General features: G+C 34.1%; 2 protein-coding genes across 2 annotated transcripts; one reads left to right on the top strand and one right to left on the bottom strand.

Moving 5' to 3' along the window:
* The first annotated feature begins 3,390 nt into the window (after positions 1 to 3,390).
* LOC134690217 (uncharacterized) lies at positions 3,391 to 4,920 on the top strand. Its single transcript, XM_063550193.1, has one exon. It carries the CDS (start codon positions 3,391 to 3,393, stop codon positions 4,918 to 4,920), a length of 1,530 nt encoding a protein of 509 aa, XP_063406263.1.
* A 7,511-nt stretch (positions 4,921 to 12,431) lies between these two features.
* On the bottom strand, positions 12,432 to 14,654 carry LOC134691373 (AAC-rich mRNA clone AAC4 protein-like). Its single transcript, XM_063551879.1, has 3 exons — positions 14,078 to 14,654; positions 13,249 to 13,411; positions 12,432 to 12,637 (listed from the first exon to the last, which is right to left on the bottom strand). Exons 1-3 carry the CDS (start codon positions 14,324 to 14,326, stop codon positions 12,447 to 12,449), a joined length of 603 nt encoding a protein of 200 aa, XP_063407949.1. The 5' UTR covers positions 14,327 to 14,654; the 3' UTR covers positions 12,432 to 12,446.
* Between the last annotated feature and the right edge of the window lie 5,801 nt (positions 14,655 to 20,455).

The raw sequence follows: 20,455 nt of genomic DNA, 5'->3' as shown, positions 1-20,455 counted from the left end.
CTAAAATATATAATTTGGAAGTATGCAGCTGTAACTTGATGGTTCTAAAGTAGCGAAAAACTTCTTTTCAGCATCCTTATCAATAATCCTGTCCAGCAAACAAACTGTCCGCCATTGCATGAAAAACAATGTGACAATTTGAAAAAAACACACAAAAGCAATAGCTGCTCTGATTTGAATACGTATACATCTTCGGTAAAACAGTCTTAAATCGTTTTCTATCAGATATTTAGCAAATGATCCTACAACTTGTCCAATAAGAACATCACATTGAAACTAATGTTTATAAGCAAACTTATCAAAGATACCTGGATCAAAACATTTTGCATGCCAAGCGTGAGTTTCAACTCCAAAAGACACATCGGTGATGCTGGAATTAAAAGAGAAAAGAGCATTGGTGACCCACATTTTGAATCTGCTTACCCTTTCTCCTTACCAGGGCGAACGGACCCGGATTCTCTGAAGCACCTGAGATCACCCCAAGTTTGTGGTGGGGGTTCGTGTTGCTTAGTCTAGTTTTCTATGTTGTGTATTGTCATCTATTATTTGTCTGTTTGTCTTTTTCTTTTTTAGCCATGGCGTTGTCAGTTTATTTTCAATCTATGAGTTTGACTGTTCCTCTGGTATCTTTCGCCCCTCTTTTGAACGGTTGTGTCAAATCCAGCTACGGTAATCTATTTTACGGAACGAAAATCTTTAGTATTTCGAACAATTCAAAGTTGTTTAAAAAGTTAATTTATAAGTATGTCCATATCAATGATATCGATACTTCAAGTTCCTGGGCTGGTGATACCTGTAAGTGAAACCTTCATCAGCAGCGGAATCTACCCAGTGGTTGTAATAGAAATACTCATATATACCAACATATTAGAAGCTAATAGTTGCGGATCAAAGAGGTGTAGAGTGTTTATGCTATCGTCATCGATTTGATTTGCCCTCTGCCTCTTTACAATCCCTGATCCGTCTCTTGCTTAGTAGAAGTATGCACTGTTTTCAAAATTAACCAATGTTTAATATAAAACAAACCACAGTCCAATTCTTAAAGTGCAAAGTTTAATATTTATGCATATGCCTTTTAAGTAAACATCATTGAAAACGGAACTATAAGTTGACCACAAGGGTAAACAAATTTGATTGCCATTTAATCTGATGGTATTTCACTCGAAAAAATATAACTTTTTACTAGACACACCTCTACTATTGTCGTTTTTCAATAACTTTCGAGACCGTTAGATCAAAGATTACTTCCGCTGTTGTCGAAAACAAATTGTAGCATGGCTAAAAAAGAAAAAGGGTCAATAGTACGAAAAACACAACATAGAAAACTAATGACTTTGCAACACGAACCCCACCAAAAACTTTACAAGGGTAAGCAGATCCTCCCCACATGTGTTTCACGGCGTGTTGCTCATGTAAGTACATACCCAGTAATTAGTCTAATTCGGTAGGTGACATTCTGGAAAAGGGGACGGGATTGTAGTAACGACATTAGGAAAATATCCACAATAAGTTATTTTCCTGTGTAACCATTGTAACTTCTTATATTACACTCATTTCTTACGTTGATGGAACCGCTCGGATTAGTACTGAACGTTGGTTAAAACAAAAGAGATAAAATTGAGAAAGGAAATGGGGAATGTGTCAAAGCGACAACAACCCGACCATAGAGCAGACAATAGCCGAAGGCCACCAATGGGTCTTCAATGTAGCGAGAATTCCCGCACCCGTATGTGTCCTTCAGCTGGCCCCTAAAATATGTATACTTGTACAGTGATCATGGACGGCATACTAAACTCCGAAATATGCACAAGAAACTAAAATAAAAAATCACACAAGACTAACAAAGGCCAGAGGCTCCTGACTTGGGACAGGCGCAAAATTGCGGCGGGGTTAAACATGTTTTTGAGATCCCAACCATCCCCCTATACCTCTTGCCAATGTAGAAAAGTAAACGCATGACAAAACGCACATTAAAATTCAGTTCAAGAGAAGTCCGAGTCCGATGTCAAAAGATGTAACAAAAGAAAATAAATAAAATGACAATAATACATAAATAACAACAGACTACTAGCAGTTAACTGACATGCCAGCTCCAGACCTCACTTAAACTGATTGAAAGATTATGTCTTCATCATATGAATATCAGGCACAATCCCTCCCGTTATGGGTTTAGTATCATACTATCATAAAATATATAAGAAGAACATAACCCGTGTCATGCCAATAACTGTTTAAAAAAAATGTGTTTAGTTCCGATGCAAAGACCCTATAAGTGAATCAATATTAAAGCCAAAATATGCAATCTTTAATGACCTTGGACTTATTCTCATCGATCTTTTACAACACGCGGGGGATCATACAAACAAGGTATTAATCTAATTTGTTCTTATCAACGAATAGTTTTCTAATTCTGCAATAAGCACGTATCATTAGGGCGTAAGGGCAAAAACTGGAGATTGAAAGAATAAAATAGTTGCAAAGCAGATAAATTGTATTTTCTTGAAAACGACAAGATCACAAGAAATAATCACTTAGTTCAATGATGACTACAACTCATACTTTGGACATCATATTAAGACCAATCCGTAATTCCAAATAAATAAGTTCGGTTTAAATGAAATAAAATCTTCACGATTAAGACATGTCTCGCCTCTATGTATTTTTTTGGGGCCATAAATACAAATCTTGAATACAAATGGCAATACTAAAATATGCAAACATTTCCAAATTTGACTCAAGCCCTACAGCCAAAGAATATTCATGAAAATACTAAGTTCTATACAGTGCAAATTCAACTGCATAACAAATAACACCAACAAACCACCAGTAGTTCATTCCCCTAAGTTTGAACAATATGTATTTAGAGAATAATCATTTAAATAAATCACTTGAAACACATGTCTAGGATTAAGAAACCAACCAAAACAACACATGATCACAAATTAATACGTTGTTGAAAGGGGTCATTGTTGACGCTTTATGCAGAACAACCAGCTCTCTGATTTGCCTTACGCCTCGACGAATCGAAATAAAGACTACGAATTAAATATATTTTTAAGAATATTTTTTTCCTTGAATGAGATAATTGTTTGAAAAGAAAAGCTCGACTGAACTTGAGACTCCTCAATGGTAGTATCATCTCATTTTGATTTTTGAGTCAACTCATGTATAGGTTGTAGAGGTGGTTCTGTGGCCCCTCAACAACAAACACTTCTTTTGCAAATAAATAATCATATTATACAATCTGTTTGTTTCTTGTTTCAGATAATGGAAAACTCCCAATGTGAGCCATGTAGAGCACGTGACAAGAACAACACCCCGACTCATTGGTGTGTCATTTGTGAAGAATCGTTATGTTTACAATGTGCAGAACACCATCGCGTTCAGAAAATGTCCCGCCGTCACGAACTTTTAGATATTAACATAAAGCCTACGAATATAAATATTTCGGACCAACGCTGTTCAGAACACGAGGATTTGCCATTTGAGTATTTCTGTGTCGACCATGATATTCTTTGTTGCAAGGAATGTCAAGTAGAAACACACCGTTCCTGTCAGAAAGTTATGTCAGTTGACATAGCATCTAAAGGCATCAAAAGATCTCAGTCATTTATCGATGCAATAGAACTAATAGAACATGTTTTAATAACAGTACCCATCATTACAGAGGACAGACAGACTTTAATTGATAGCATTGAAAAAGACGCAAATGTGATTAGAGATGAAATAAGGAAAGTGAAAGAAGAAGCAATAAGTCACATTGAATATCTAGAGAAATTACTGCTCGAGGACCTGAAGCATAAAAAAGAAAAAATATTAAACAATGCAAAGGTGACGATCACTGAAATACAAGATATTGGAAAAATCGCGAGAGAAAAAAAAGACACGTTTGATATAGTGGAGAAACATGGATCTGAAAAACAAGTTTTTTTTGCTGTTCATGCGTACAAAACTGTTCTCGCCGATCTTGAACAAAAAATCAGTACAATTACAGAGCAGACAACTAATTTGTCAATTAAATTGAATGCAGATGTACCTAAGAAAAGCATAATTTCTATCGGAACAATTGACACAATTGAAGTATCCTCTTCGAAAGAATTTATTCAGAGAAAGAAGCGACAGTCTCAAATTCCAACTTTACAACAACAAATATTACCGATCTTCATTGAGAAGCAAGGTGCTACCAGACTCATGAAGTTATATGATAGGATTAAAGGAATAAAAGTAAATCATTACAACGAACTTATTATTTCGACTTCTAATTTGTGGTCTTTTCGTTATGCAATACAGGTGTTTGAAAATAATAAAAAGAGGAATTACGAAATGATAATCAATCGTGAACCATGGCAAATTGTTTTAGTTCCGGGCCAAAACAGAGGAATAATAACATTGTCAAAAACAAATATCATTCAATTTGTAGATTTAAACACTTGTAAAGTATTAAACGAAATTTCGATTGAGGGATGCAAAGAAGGAGGTGTTGCTGCTTCAAATGAAAACATCTTTGTCGGCACGAAAGGAAACATAAAAGTTCTGAATCACAATGGCAGACATATTCGATCTATCAAAATGAATAATAATAAATTAACACCAAGGTACATTGCATTAGATAAAAGTGGAAACATCTATCACAGTGACAGTGAAGTTATTTGTTGTACGACAATCGACGGTAAACATCTTTTTACTTATAAGCCTTCAGAAAACCATATACTGCACGGAGTAGCGATAGATTGTCAAGGGTACGTGTACGTAGTTGTCCAAACTCAAGGAGTGTATAGATTAAGATCGGATGGAACATTCAGTGACTTAGTGGTGAATGAAGATGGAAATGGACCCTTTTTTGATATCTGCTTTGATAAAGACTGCACAAAATTGTATATTTCAAAAGAACATGGTGTTTTGGAATATACTCGACAATAGTACAGTTACAAAACTACACATTTCTGTAAATAATACCAAGAAAAAGGAAAAACAGAGTTATGTTTGCATGGCGCAAATTCCGATTTTTTTTTATCCCATTGGTATTTAAATCTTGACACAAAACTGTAGTTGTTGGAAACCTGCACAGTAGTCTTATGTAAAAATTATCTTCAATTGACATGTATAAGCAAATATGTATTATAATGGTATTTGAAGATTTGTTTTTTTTTCATCTGTGACAATTGCTGAATTGTGTGTACCAGGAAAAAAGTCGCTTTCATTTTACTTTATGCAATTACAACATGGGTAGTTGGTATATATCAAGACTAGAAATACAATTCGAATATGACCAAGTTATTTGAAAAAACTTTGTATTTTGTAATGGAATGCATGTCTAAATTCTGTATCAAAGGGAGGGTTCTTCTTTAATTATCAATTGCATTAAGTACTCTTTTCAATATCCCATAAACCTATTTATCAATTTCCGATATATCTAATATGAGTGAATTCCGAATTACCGCAAAAATATAGGCCCAAACCCGATTTCCCATAAAGAGGTCATTCCGTCTCTATTATCTAATCACATTCGATCCTTATCTCGTTGTTTAAACAAACTTTTTAAAAATAAACTGTTTAAACAGCATTCGGAAAAGAGATAACATAAATAAAATTGAGAATGGAAATGGGGAATGTGTCAAAGAGACAACAACCCGACCAAAATAAAAAACAAAAGCAGAAGGTCACCAACAGGTCTTCAATGTAGCGAGAAATTCCCGCACCCGGAGGCGTCCTTCAGCTGGCCCCTAAACAAATATATACTAGTTCAGTGATAATGAACGCCATACTAATTTCCAAATTGTACACAAGAAACTAATATAAAAATAATACAAGACTAACAAAGGCCAGAGGCTCCTGTCTTGGGACAGGCGCAAAAATGCGGCGGGGTTAAACATGTTTGTGAGATCTCAACCCTCCCCCTATACCTCTAACCAATGTAGAAAAATAAACGCATAACAATACGCACATTAAAATTCAGTTCAAGAGAAGTCCGAGTCTGATGTCAGAAGATGTAACCAAAGAAAATAAACAAAATGACAATAATACATAAATAACAACAGACTACTAGCAGTTAACTGACATGCCAGCTCCAGACTTCAATTAAACTGACTGAAAGATTATGATTTCATCATATGAACCTCAGGCACAATCCTTCCCGTTAGGGGTTTAGTATCATACCATCATAACATATATGAGAAGAACATAACCCGTGTCATGCCAACAACTGTTTTTAGAATAAATGTCTTTAGTTCCGACGCAAAGACCTTATCAGTGACTCAATATTAACGCCAAAATATGCAATCTTTAATGACTTGACAACAGTATCGTAATTATATCCCTTCTTAATCAGTCTATATTTATAAAAAAAAACAAGTATGAACACAACATTTAAGCTGGATTCAGCTCTAAATTTGGATTGTGATTAAATAATTGACACAGCATAGGTTTCTGACACAGAATAAATGTGTTCTAATGAACTTAAAATTTTTGTCTTGTCTTTGAGCAATTCACTATGCTGTTGAATATAAATCCTCTCAAAAAAATGTTTGAAGAAATTTTCTTTTATTTATGAAATCTGAAATGAGAAAAATTCCCCCCCCCCCATTTTTTTTCACATCCCCCTTTCCCTTATTCCAAAACTGATCTCAATTCAAATTTCTAATGGAGTTTGCAACAATAACTACTCATTTAAATACATCATAAAATATTAAGATGTAAAAAAGGAAAAATAGTGCTTGTTATCACTGAATGATAAAGATTGTTTTAATTGATCAGTTGGTAGTAAAAGTGAATATACATTGTATATTGTATAAAACAATGATTAAAGTTGATTCAACTACTATTCTGGACAAAGAAAGATAACTCCAATTAAAACAAATCTTGCTATTGCACAATATTGTGCAATTAGATATTTCTTGCTATTGCGCAATACTGTGCAATTAAAGATTTCTTGCTATTGTGCAATACTGTGCAATGGAAAATTTCTTGCTATTGCACAATATTTAATATAATGATTTTGGATCCTGATTTGGACCAATTTGAAAACTGGTCCCATAATCAACCAGATGCTCCGCTGGGCGTAGCTTTATACGACCGCAGAGGTTGAACCCTGAACGGTTGGGGCAAGTATGGACACAACATTCAAGCTGGATTCAGCTCTAAATTTGGATTGTGATTAAATAGTTGACACAGCATAGGTTTCTGACACAGAATGAATGTGTTCTAATGAACTTAAAATTTTTGTTTTCTCTTAGAGCAATTCACTATGCTGTTGAATATTAATCCTCTCAAAAAAATGTTTGAAGAAATTTTCTTTTTATTTATGAAATTTCAAATGAGAAAATTGAACCCAATTTTTTTTAATCACATCCCCCTTTCCCTTATTCCAAAACTAATCTCAATTAAATTTCTAATGGAGTTTGCAACAATAACTACTCATTTAAATACATCATAAAATATTAAGATGTAAAAAAAACTGCTTGTTATCACTGAATGGTAAAGATTATTTTAATTTATCAGTTGGTAGTAAAAAGTGAATATACATTGTATATAACAAAGATTTGAGTTGATTCTGGACAAAGAAAGATAACTCTAATTAAGAAAAAATATTGCTATTTCACAATATTGTGCAATTAGATATTTCTTGCCATTGTGCAATACTGTGCAATTGAAAAGACTTGCTATTGCACAATACTTAATATAATATTTTAGATCCTGATTTGGACCAACTTGAAAACTGGGCCCATAATCAAAAATCTAAGTACTTGTTTGGATTCAGCATATCAAAGAACCCCAAGATTTCAATTTTTGTTAAAATCAAACTAAGTTTAATTTTGGACCCTTTGGACTTTAATGTAGACCAATTTGAAAACAGGACCAAAAATGAAGAATCTACATACACAGTTAGATTTGGCATATCAATGAACCCCATTTATTCAATTTTTGATGAAATCAATCAAAGTTTAATTTTGGACCCCGATTTGGACCAACTTGAAAACTGGGCCAATAATCAAGAATCTAAGTAATTTTTCAGATTCAGCATATCAAAGAACCCAACGGATTCATTTTTTGTCAAAATCAAACTAAGTTTAATTTTGGACCCTTTGGACCTTAATGTAGACCAATTTGAAAACGGGACCAAAAGTTAAGAATCTACATACACAGTTAGATTCGGCATATCAAAGAACCCCAATTATTCAATTTTGATGAAATCAAACAAAGTTTAATTTTGGACCCTTTGGTCCCCTTATTCCTAAACTGTTGGGACCAAAACTCCCAAAATCAATATCAACCTTCCTTTTATGGTCATAAACCTTGTGTTTAAATGTCATAGATTTCTATTTACTTATACTAATGTTACGGTGTGAAAACCAAGAAAAATGCTTATTTGGGTCCCTTTTTGGCCCCCAATTCCTAAACTATTGGGACCTAAACTCCCAAAATCAATACCAACCTTCCTTTTGTGGTCATAAACCTTGTGTCAAAATTTCATATATTTCTATTAACTTAAACTAAAGTTATAGTGCGAAAACCAAGAAAATGCTTATTTGGGCCCTTTTAGGCCCCTAATTCCTAAACAGTTGGGACCAAAACTCTCAAAAAAAATACCAACCTTTCTTTTGTGGTCATAAACCTTGTGTTAAAATTTCATAGATTTCTATTCACTTTTACTAAAGTTAGAGTGCGAAAACTAAAAGTATTCGGACGACGACGACGACGACGACGACGCAGACGACGACGCCAACGTGATAGCAATATACGACGAAATTTTTTTCAAAATTTGCGGTCGTATAAAAATCTAAGTACATGTTTAGATTCAGCATATCAAAGAAGCCCAAGAATTCAATGTTTGTTAAAATCAAACTTAGTTTAATTATGGACCCTTTAGACTTTAATGTAGACCAATTTGAAAACGGGACCAAAAATTGAGATTCTACATACACATTTAGATTTGGCATATCAAAGAACCCAAATTATTCAATTTTTGATGAAATCAAACAAAAAAAAAGTTTAATTTTGGACCAACTTGAAAACTTGGCCAATAATAAAAAATCTAAGTACATTTTTAGATTCAGCATAACTTAGAAACCCAAGGATTCACTTTTTGTTAAAATCAAACTAAGTTTAATTTTGGACCCTTTGGACCTTAATGTAGGCCAATTTGAAAACGGGACCAAACATTAAGAATCTACATACACAGTTAGATTTGGCATATCAAAGAACCCCAATTATTTAACTTTTGATGAAATCAACAAACTTTAATGTTGGACCCTTCATTCCTAAACTGTTGGGACAAAAACTCCTTAAATCAATCCCAACCTTCCTTTTTTGGTTATAAACTTTGTGTTAAAATTTCATAGATTTCTATTTACTGATACTAAAGTTATGGTGCGAAAACCAAGAAAAAGGCTTATTTTGGCCCCTTTTTGCCCCTAAATCCTAAACCGTTCGGACCTCAACTCCCAAAAACAATCCCAGTCTTCCTTTTGTGGTTATAGACCTTGTGTTTAAACTTCATTGATTTCTATTCACTTATACTAAAGTAATTGTGCGAAAACCAAAAATAATGCTTATTTGGGCCCTTTTTTGACCCCTAATTCCTAAACTGTTGGAACCAAAACTCCCAAAGTCAATCCCAACCTTTCTCTTGTGATCATAAACCTTGTGTCAAAATTTCATAGCTTTCTATTCACTTAAACTAAAGTTATAGTGCGAAAACTAGAAGTATTCGGACGACGACGACGACGACGCCAACGTGATATCAATATACGATAAAAAAAAAAATTGTCCATAGTACAAGGATGCCCCATCCGCACTCATTTTTTTTTTCATGTTCAATGGACCGTGAAAATTGGGGGAAATCTTTTTTATTGGCAATAAAATTAGAAAGATCATATCATAGAGAACATGTGAAATAAGTTTCAAGTTAGTTTGACTTCAACTTTATCAAAAACTTCTTCGACCAAAAACATTAACGGGACAGACGGACGGACGAACGGACGAACGAGCAGACGAACGAACGGACGGACGAACACACGGACGGACGAACGCACGGACAGACGGACGAACGAACTTACGGACAGACAGACGGACGAACGGACCAACGAACGGAAGTACAGACCAGAAAACATAATTTTTGGTATAACTTTGCAAATCATTAATAACTTTTTTTGTAATAAGTAATCAGGCGAGATTATAAAAAAAAAGTTATATGATGCAGAACATCTGTGATTAGCAAGGTTGCAGGTAAATACATTAAAAATAGATCAGTAATCACAGTAGCATATTAGGATGATCGGTAAAATGATTAGTGGCGAGATCTCACACAATTCAAGGGAAAACGGGGATCATACTTAGTTTTTGATAATGATCACTGATTGCTGGTGAAGTCATTCGATAATACGAAAGTATCGTGTAATTTTTGGTACCATCAAATTCTATACTTAATCCAAAAAAATCATAAACGTACCAGCTTACGAAGTTCCAGGCAGACAGATCCGAAAGGACTATACTGTCATGGTTGTACCGTAAAACCATAAACATGATACAAATTGCATTAAATTAACTAACATATCTAGTTGTTTTAATTTGGTTGAAGATATCCTTTGGGTTGAAAGGACTTGTATTCTAGATATACGTAGATATAGGAAGATTTGGTATGAGTGTCATGAGATAACACTCCATCCAAGTCACAATTTATAAAATTAAACCATTATAGATCATTATCTATAGGTCAAGGTACGGCCATCAAGACGGAGCCTTAATTGGCTAACACCGAACAGCAAGCTATAAAGGACCACAAAATTACAAGACTAGTGTAAAACCCGGCATTCAAACGGGAAAACCAACGGTCTGATCTATATAAAAACGTGTCCATAATAAACATTTACTTACATCGTACGGGAATAATATTTGGTGGTAATTTTGACAATTCAATGACTAATTGTTTGCTTAAAACGTCCAGCGGCAAATATAACAAATTAACCTTATTTTCCACAAACGCGTATTCATCCGTATTGTTAAAGTCATAAGAAACCTCAAATAAAAAAAACTAATGCATATGTTTTTTTTTATATCTCAATGAATAGTTTTCATTATAAAACTTATGTACATATACTTTTTTTCTCCGAGTCACCTTTGTTATAGACTGGTATCCGGTCGTTATTGAAATTCTTGACACTATTTGATATTCTGAAGGCATACTGGATATATTACGGAGGGGACCGACCTACCTTTGTTAAATCTGTTAGAGCCAAACAGATAAAGAACACGAAACTTCTTTGTTTAGATAAACCATTCGCAAGAAAATATGTATTAACCGCTATACTTAGGGTTAGGTGGGTGTATATGAAATATCCAAAATGTCAAATGGACACAGTTGACACTTATTTAATGATCAATTTGATTTTCCAAGCAACTGTTCGCTGAGTATTAAACATGGTTTCTCTCATCCGTGTTGGTATTCTTTGACCAACCTTGTATTTAGGATTGAGCTAAAATGTAGCAATGAAGGAATCTTTGTTTTGTTTGCTTGTTTGTTCTTATTGTTTTACTGTGAAAAGTCTCTTTCAGATTGAGTCTTGTGTATTATTTTTCCATAAATGATCTTTTATTATCAATAAATAACTTTTACAATATTACACATCAAGTAGTTTTCTTCAATGTTATGACTTGAAACTCGTTTATGTTACCAAGTAATATTTCTTGATGACATTTTTTTTTTTTCAAACTCAACATCTTATCGATGGTCGAATGACTATGTGGTTGAATAGCTTGGTGGTTGGAGGGTTCTGTGATCGAATCACTCGGTGGTTGAATGAATCGATGATCGAATGAATGACTCTGTTTTAAAATGGCTCGGTGATTTGATTAACTTGATGGTTGGATTGCTCGGCGATCGAATGACTCATTGGTTAGATTGTTCGGCGATCGAATGACTCATTGGTAAGATAGCTCGGCGATCGAATGACTCATTGGTTAAATTGTTCGGCGATCGAATGACTCGTTGTTTGATTGCTCGGCGATCGAATGACTCATTGGTTGGATTGCTCGGCGATCCAATGACTCATTGGATGGATTACTCGGTTATTGAATGACTCATTGGTTAGATTGCTCTGTGATCCAATGACTCATTGGTTGGATAGCTCGGCGATCGAATGACTCAGTGGTTGGATTGCTCTGTGATCAAATGACTCATTGGTTGGATAGCTCGGCAATCAAATGACTCATTTGTTGGATTGCCCGGTGATGGAATGACTCGAATGTCCCGGTGGTTGGATTGCTCGATCGGCGAATGACTCGGTGGTTAGAATGACTCGGTTCTTAACATCCCAACATTTGCTCTTCTTTGTTTCTGAGATTCAGTGATTTACTCAATTTAACTTTCAGGCCACAGAGAGCTGGCTTTTGATAAACGCAATTTATTTTGCTTGCATGCTTATACTCTTCTTTCTAGCTCGTTCTGATTTTCATCCATTCGTATAAATGTATGAAGAGCAAGATGATCTTGTCACCATGACGATAGTGTTAGAGCGGACATTGGCAGACAACTTGTTGTAGACCTTGGTTATAGTGTTAGCAGTGTGCTTGTTTGGTACCCAGACGTGTAGAATCTGTTTGCTCCATTTTTCCATAGAGTTTTTACTTGACTGAATTACTCCTGAAATAAAATAATAAAAAATATTAAAAAGACCATGAAAATTTTTGTTAAAGCGGTGGTTTGTTTCAAGTTAAACAATGTTTGTTATTTAGAGAACAGCTAGACCATTCTACGTTTGGTGCAATCCGTAATAGTCTTGCCATAATTGGCATCTGATATTTCAGTTGTGAAATCATAATGGATTATTTAATACATGTATTTTAATCCTACAAAATGTTCAGTGCCAATGCCGTGATGGTATTGTATATTTCTAGTTTTTAGTGCATATTTCCTATCGGTGAGGATGTACCAAGGTCGCTTTGTCTTTATCTTTTCACTCCTTATCTCTACCCCCCCCCCCCCCCCCGAATAATGAATAATGGAACTTTTTGTGTGTGAATACTGGCGTGTGTGGATCAGGGTTCGAAGAAAGAGAGGAGTAATTGTCTGCAATAGTCAAAGTCTAGCCAAGATTAACGAAGAAACTTTTTCTACGTTTCTATGCCAAAAAAGATTTTTTTCTGAAACCGTCACTAACCGTCCGGAAGTACTGGAAATCTTATGGTTGCGGCAAAATTCAAGTAAGTCAATTGAAAGTTTTTATTTTCTACAAACTTTCTAGTCTTACTTACCCTTTAGTTTTTTAGTCAGTAAATGGTGGGCGTCTTCTTCTGTGTATTGCCCTCTGTACTTCATAGCCCTGGTTACGGACACGCCCACTTTCTTGTCGAAAATTTTACATACGTAGTCAGTTATTGAACCTCCTTCTGGAAAATATCTAACTTCCATCTCGGTCTGTAAAAAAACAACAAAAGAAATAAATGATAACACAAAAATAGTAAAAAAGAAACGACAGTGAGATATTACTGGAAAAAAGAAAATATTTACTGAAATAACAAAATAAAACCACAAACCAATAAACTAAGATTGAGGAACAATAATACATTGTTGTACCACCAAAAAGACTGTGCCCAGGTCAGCAATTAGATCAAAGAAAAACACAATAAATATAAATAAATCCAAAGATCTTTCGGAAGGTAAATATATTGAAAATAAATTTAAAATACCGAGTCTTATTGTCTTTAAATGTCAAGGGTCCTGGGATTTTTTCTATTCTGTATTTATTGATGTCAGTTTCGATTGCGTCATTCATTTTTCAGCTGTGTGTGAACTAGTTGTATCCTTATTGGTCATAATTTAATGAACTATGACATCACATGAAAAAATACAAGTATTAAATTACATTAATTATTCTTATTTTTATATGTCATACAAAATATAATTATGACTATGTACCTTGGGATAAGGTTTCAGTATGTTTGATGAAGAAGAAAAATAGGGGGATGTTATTTTTGCAACTTGAAACTTTTTGAATGGAGTAAATTAACTTATGTGAGTATATCATGAATATATATGTATTGGTAGAACTTATCATTTTTATAGACTTTAAAGAGTATTTACCTTCAGTAATTCAGCCTGGCATGCCTTGTTGAGGAACTCGAAAGATAACACTTCTGATATAACAGAACTACCTCCTGCATTTGGCACGTCTCGGATCCGCTTGGCAGAATTTGAAATCATCATTTCTGTGAATATCTTATTTGGGATGAAATCTGAATGAATCAGTCCTCCTGATGAATTATTATCTAAGAATTTCCAAAAATTGAAATTTTCATGAAAATGAACATTGAAATTTTCTCCTATATACATATTAAATGGTTCAAACTGAAACCTTAATGTATCTTGTTTTCTTCCTGCAGTCAAGCCCACTTCCCAATGCACAGATGTGGATCGGTAAAATGTCCCACTCTTCTTGTTGAGGCCGGTACTTAGGGGAGACCCAATGGTGAGGCGGGTTGGCGAAAAAACGATGGCGCGAGGAACCCCACATCATTTTGGACGACCCTCGTCGGTGCTTACGGTGGCGTGGTGGGTTGTTGATCATTTTGGGTTTGGCTCGTTCGTCTAGCGGTATGGTCCTTCGTCTTTTTACATGAATTTCAGTTGGGTGATGAAATATCTTCTACCCGCATTTGTTTATATACAAACTGCTGGGAATCACCATGACGCGTATTGATATTTTTACAATAGTTATTTTTATCTGACCAATCAGAATAGGACTTTAAATCGTCATTCGCTATTTTAAGATGATATTTATTATCTCGTATTAAATATATATAGAAATAACGTATGCGTTCGTTTATTAAAGCTTTCAGCTATATAGATAATTCAAGTTAATTGTATACATGATGTAATTGATTTACGATGTTTTCATAATATATGTTTTAAAAGTAAAATATTCTAATAAAATATCTATATTATCAAAAGATGTTTCATTCATTGTTTACATATCGTATTTCCGGTGGATCACAAGGGAAAACGTGTTAGTCGAAACATGGAAGTATTCATTGATAATTATCAATATGATACTTCCGTGATCAAAACCAGTCTTTCTTTGTATTTGATTTTTTGATAGGAATATAACAGGCATTTTTATTGTGACCGGAGAAACCGGTGAAAAAAATACTTTCACATTGAAATAATTTTATTAGTTACAGTTTGTCTCATTTAATAATGTTACAATGTATTGCGTCATAATTAGCTCACCTGGCCCGAAGGGCCAAGTGAGCTTTTCTCATCACTTGGCGTCCGTCGTCCGTCGTCCGTCGTCGTCGTCCGTCGTCCGTCGTCGTCCGTCGTCGTTAACTTTTACAAAAATCTTCTCCTCTGAAACTACTGGGCCAAATCAAACCAAACTTGGCCACAATCATCATTGGGGTATCTAGTTTAAAAAATGTGTGGCGTGACCCGGTCATCCAACCAAGATGGCCGTCACGGCTAAAAATAGAACATAGGGGTAAAATGCAGTTTTTGGCTTATAACTCAAAAACCAAAGCATTTAGAGGAAATCTGACTGGGGTAAAAATGTTTATCAGGTCAAGATCTATCTGCCCTAAAATTTTCAGATGAATCGGTTAACCTGTTGTTGGGTTGCTGCCCCTGAATTGGTAATTTTGAGGAAATTTTGCTGTTTTTGGTTATTATCTTGAATATTATTATAGATAGAGATAAACTGTAAACAGTAATAATGTTCAGCAAAGTTAGATTTACAAATAAGTCAACATGACCGAAATGGTCAGTTGACCCCTTTAGGAGTTATTGCCCTTTATAGTCAATTTTTAACCATTTTTCATAAATCTAAGTAATCTTTTACAAAAATCTTCTCCTCTGAAACCACTGAGCCAAATTAATCCAAACTTGGCCACAATCATCTTTGGGGTATCTAGTTTAAAAAATGTGTGGCGTGACCCGGTCAACCAACCAAGATGGCCGCCACAGCTAAAAATAGAACATAGGGGTAAAATGCAGTTTTTGGCTTATAACTCAAAAACCAAAGCATTTTGAGGAAATTTGACATGGGATAAAAATGTTTATCAGGTCAATATCTATCTGCCCTGAAATTTTCAGATGAATTGGACAATCGGTTGTTGGCTTGCTGCCCTCCAATTGGTAATTTTTAAAGAAATTTTGCCGTTTTTGGTTATTATCTTGAATACTATTATAGATAGAGATAAACTGTAAACAGCAATAATGTTCAGCAAAGTAAGATCTACAAATAAGTCAACATGACCTAAATGGTCAATTGACCCCTTAAGGAGTTATTGCCCTTTATAGTCAATTTTTAACAATTTTCATTAATTCGGTAAATTTGTACCAAATATTTTTCTCTGTTACTAATGGGCAAAGTTCATTATAGATATAATTGTAAGAAGCAAGAACGTTCAGTAAAGTAAGAACTTCAAACACATCACCATCACCAAAATACAATTTTGTCATGAATCCATTTGTGTCCTTTGTTTAATATGCACATAGACCAAGGTGAGCGACACAGGCTCTTTAGAGCCTCTAGTTATTCATTACCAAAAATATTTTCAACTTAAAGCTTTTTTATCATTACAAATCTGATGCAATCATTACTTCCTGGTCAAAATCTGGAATACGATTTTTTTATATACTAAATTAAAAAAGCGGAAAAAGGGGGGGGGGGGTGTTTGTCATTCAACAACCCTCAAATGACAACTCCTGTTTGACTGAATGGCTTCTGCTAAAGAAAGGAAGTCCTGCGACACAAAAAATTGTACTTCATACCATGAATATTTCAGTTATGTTTTAAAATAAATGTTAATACACCCGACTGATTAGGTATACAGGTCACTTTCAGAATATGTGAAAGTTTGAAAATAAAATAAAATAAAATGTATGAATGGTAAATACTGATGAAACATGAATAGACAAAATTGATCTAAGGTTTAAATTAACTAAATTGCAAGCCTGACTCAGAATTTGTATGGGTTTCCCTTTTTCAATAAAAAGGATATGATCATTATTATAAGATAAGTAATATAACGTTTATTTTCAAAGATGCTTGAATCAAGGTAGTAAAGTTCATTATTATAAGAGCCGTTTCTATTCTGAGAATCGCCATCAGTTTCATAGTAATTCTTAACTTTTGAGATTTCAGAATGTTTTTTTTTCATATATATTTTTATATAAATAAGGCCGTTAGTTTTCTCGTTTCAATTGTTTTACATAGTCTTATCGGAGTCTTTTATAGCTGACTATGCGGTATGGACTTTGCTCATTGTTGAAGGCCGTACAGTGACCTATAGTTGTTAATGTCTGTGTCAATTTGGTCTCTTGTGGACAGTTGTCTCATAAGCAATCATACCACATCTTATTTTTTATATTGAAGTAGTTCGTGAAAACTGAATGGAACAAAGTCATGCCGATTACACCATTACGTTCCATGCATTTCTACATCATTCATTAACAATGCCTTATTTAACAATACATATTCTACACTTTTGCCAACAAATCTATATTTTCTGCATCAAGTACACAGGCACTTGTCTAAGAAAAATAAAAAAATATATACAGTTATATTAAGGTATATAGGAATTTTTTTCTGAGACAAGTGCCTATGATCAATTAACACTGATAATTTTCTGTCGTTTACAATGTCAATATCTGATTTATTCAGTTATTACTTATGAAATCATTTCATGAAAATAAGTACAATACATGTACAATGTAGGTCTCCTCACCTAGTTTTAGACTAGTTCTTCATAAGGCCCAATCAGTTAAGTTTTCATTCAGGTTATAGAAGAGGGGCGAAAGATACCAAACGTCACGCACGCTGTTCCTATAACCCTTATGATTTGAAACAGAATCTTCGAAATTTGCCTCCGCAAAAACAAAATAAAATGTTAACAAACACTAACCATTATAAAAACTAATTCAGTATATGTTTTCCTATATGTTCTTATAGCTCTTGGTCATATGCGTAGTAATATCTAGTATATTTTAGGATTAAAACAACAAAGCTATGTGAAAAAAACGGATGTCCAACGTTACATTTTTGAACAACTGTTTTATCTCTTATGTATAGTGATCCTATTTCTTATTCTCTGATCTTCCCGAAACTTAACAGAAGTAACGAAGTGTGTCAGTTCTTGTTTAAATCAAAGCCGTTTTTTTGTCGAATTTCGTTTGACTCGGTGGCTGCATATTAAGCTGGAATAAGAAAAATGTCCAATGACGTTTTTCGTTGACTTAACGACTGAAAGGTAGTTTTATAAGTAGACATAGCTAAAAGTGTCTAAAAAATGTGAGATAATTATAACATCTACCAAAAGAACAAATACTTGCCTCATTGTTCGTGAGTTCAAAAATTGTAGATTATATTAAACCATCTCTACACAGTCGTTTTTCAAGCGGTAGCCATTTTGTCCAAGTTGATATTTCATTTGTTCAAGCAATTAACGTTTTTTTTTAACTGATATTTTAAAAATAATTTATAATTTACCAAAACATAAGTTAGATACACAAAAAGAACATAAAGTCTAGATTCCTTTTTTATTAACTGCATGTTTGGGTCTTACAGTAATAAAATGCTACGAAACATTACAAAACGTTACATTTGCAAAATTTGTTCCATTGTATATTCCTGATTCTTAAGTGCCAGTCTTTGTAAGGATCAGGCAATTTAGGTAAAAATCAAAACATGATCAGAAAAAAACCCACCGAGTTAATCATGCTATTTTTAAAATACTAACCATCATCCTGAGTTAAAAAGTATTAGTCTTTCGTTTGTGTGTGTCTGGTATCAAATAACTCGGTTAGAAAATTGGTTAGAATGATAGCAAATTACAGAGTTATCTCCCCTTATTTGTTAATTTCTAGTGCATTTCAACCAAATTGTATCTTCTATTACCAGACAGAAAACGGAAATGGATGTTATTTTTGTGCATAACTACGTATTATTAACTGAAATCAATGTAAAATTGGGTGGGTTTTTTTTCATCATGTTTTCACCACTGCCTGATTCTTAGGCAGACTGGCACTTAAAACGAATCGCGTGGGGAAATTTAAAAAAGAAAATTGCTGGTTGTCGAAAAAAACCCACGGTGCATGTTGTGCATGAAACGGAGGTTACTGAAAGACTTATCGGAAACAGCGACAAAAACAGTTTCATTAAGTTAATGCAACCCCATGTTATACGGACGATTCAGGAGAAGATATGTACATTTTTAAGGAAAGCAAATTCAAATGACTGGAAAAATAATTTTCAAGATCGAGTTATAATAATTTTATTTAATGGTTGTATTTCGACAAGTTGTGTCAAGCAAATTTTTATTACAATTCAATTACCATTAATCAAGGGTAAATATGTTTTTATTTACTTGCAGAGTCTTGGATATATTTGTATTACGGTTGAATCAAGATATGAAAAATTTACAATGACAGATGATATGCACCATGCAATTTTAGCAGCCTGCGATTAAAATTTTGTTATAATTCATTTATTGAAAACCGTATACTTCTGTCCCATTTTTCCTTCCTTCAAGTTCATTACTTACGACAATACAACATTTTAAGGTAAATTAAGGGTAAAAATTATTTAATCGATTATTTCCACAACTTGAGGTAAATAAAATCATAATAAATAGACAACACAAAATTAATAGAGACAGATTTATAATCAACCAACTACATAACAAAAAGCAAATGAAACTTGCAAATTGAAAAAATGAACGTCAAACGTTTCAGAAAACTCTCTTTGACGTTGTGGTGGTGTAACGTCGGGTTGTAGGAACATCGTGTGCAACGTTACCAGAGGGATAGTGAAACTCATAAATCGAAAATAAACTGACAACGCCATGACTAAAAATGAAAAAGACAAACACACAAACAATAAAACACATAGTACACAACAGAACATTACAGACTCGAACCCCGCCAAAATCGGGGGTGATTTCAGGTGCTCCCGAAGGGTAAGCAAGTCCTCCTCCACATGTGGCTTCCGTCTATAGAAACTGTTGTGATCGCGTGTCCTTCGACTCCTTTATACTATTTATTAAGGTTAATTATATTAACATCCATTTTATTAATGAGAACTTGCACCTTCGATGACCTATATTTGCTTATTTCCCGTCATTTGGTCTCTGGTGAAAATTTGTCTCATTGTCAATACTACCACATCATTTTACTTTCGTATAGATCGGAACTATTGCACTATGGATATTTGGGATGTGAAAATAGAATGATTGTATTTATTATAATTCAGGTTATTGAAAGTAAGACGCATAACTTTAGAATGGTTAATGAGAGGGCGACACGCTTCTTGCCATGTAGGATACATGGTGGAAAGGGGGAATTGCGGATAAAGGGGGTAAAAGAGTGGGGATGTGGAATATATTGAGTATAAAAGTGTGGATGTGGTATAAAGGGAGTAGGAAAGGGGAAGTGTTGGATATAAGGAGTGACAAGTAGGGATGT

Source organism: Mytilus trossulus, chromosome 11 (genome assembly GCF_036588685.1).
Source record: "Mytilus trossulus isolate FHL-02 chromosome 11, PNRI_Mtr1.1.1.hap1, whole genome shotgun sequence".
Lineage (NCBI taxonomy): Eukaryota > Metazoa > Mollusca > Bivalvia > Mytilida > Mytilidae > Mytilus > Mytilus trossulus.
This window is presented reverse-complemented; position numbering and strand designations above follow the sequence as displayed.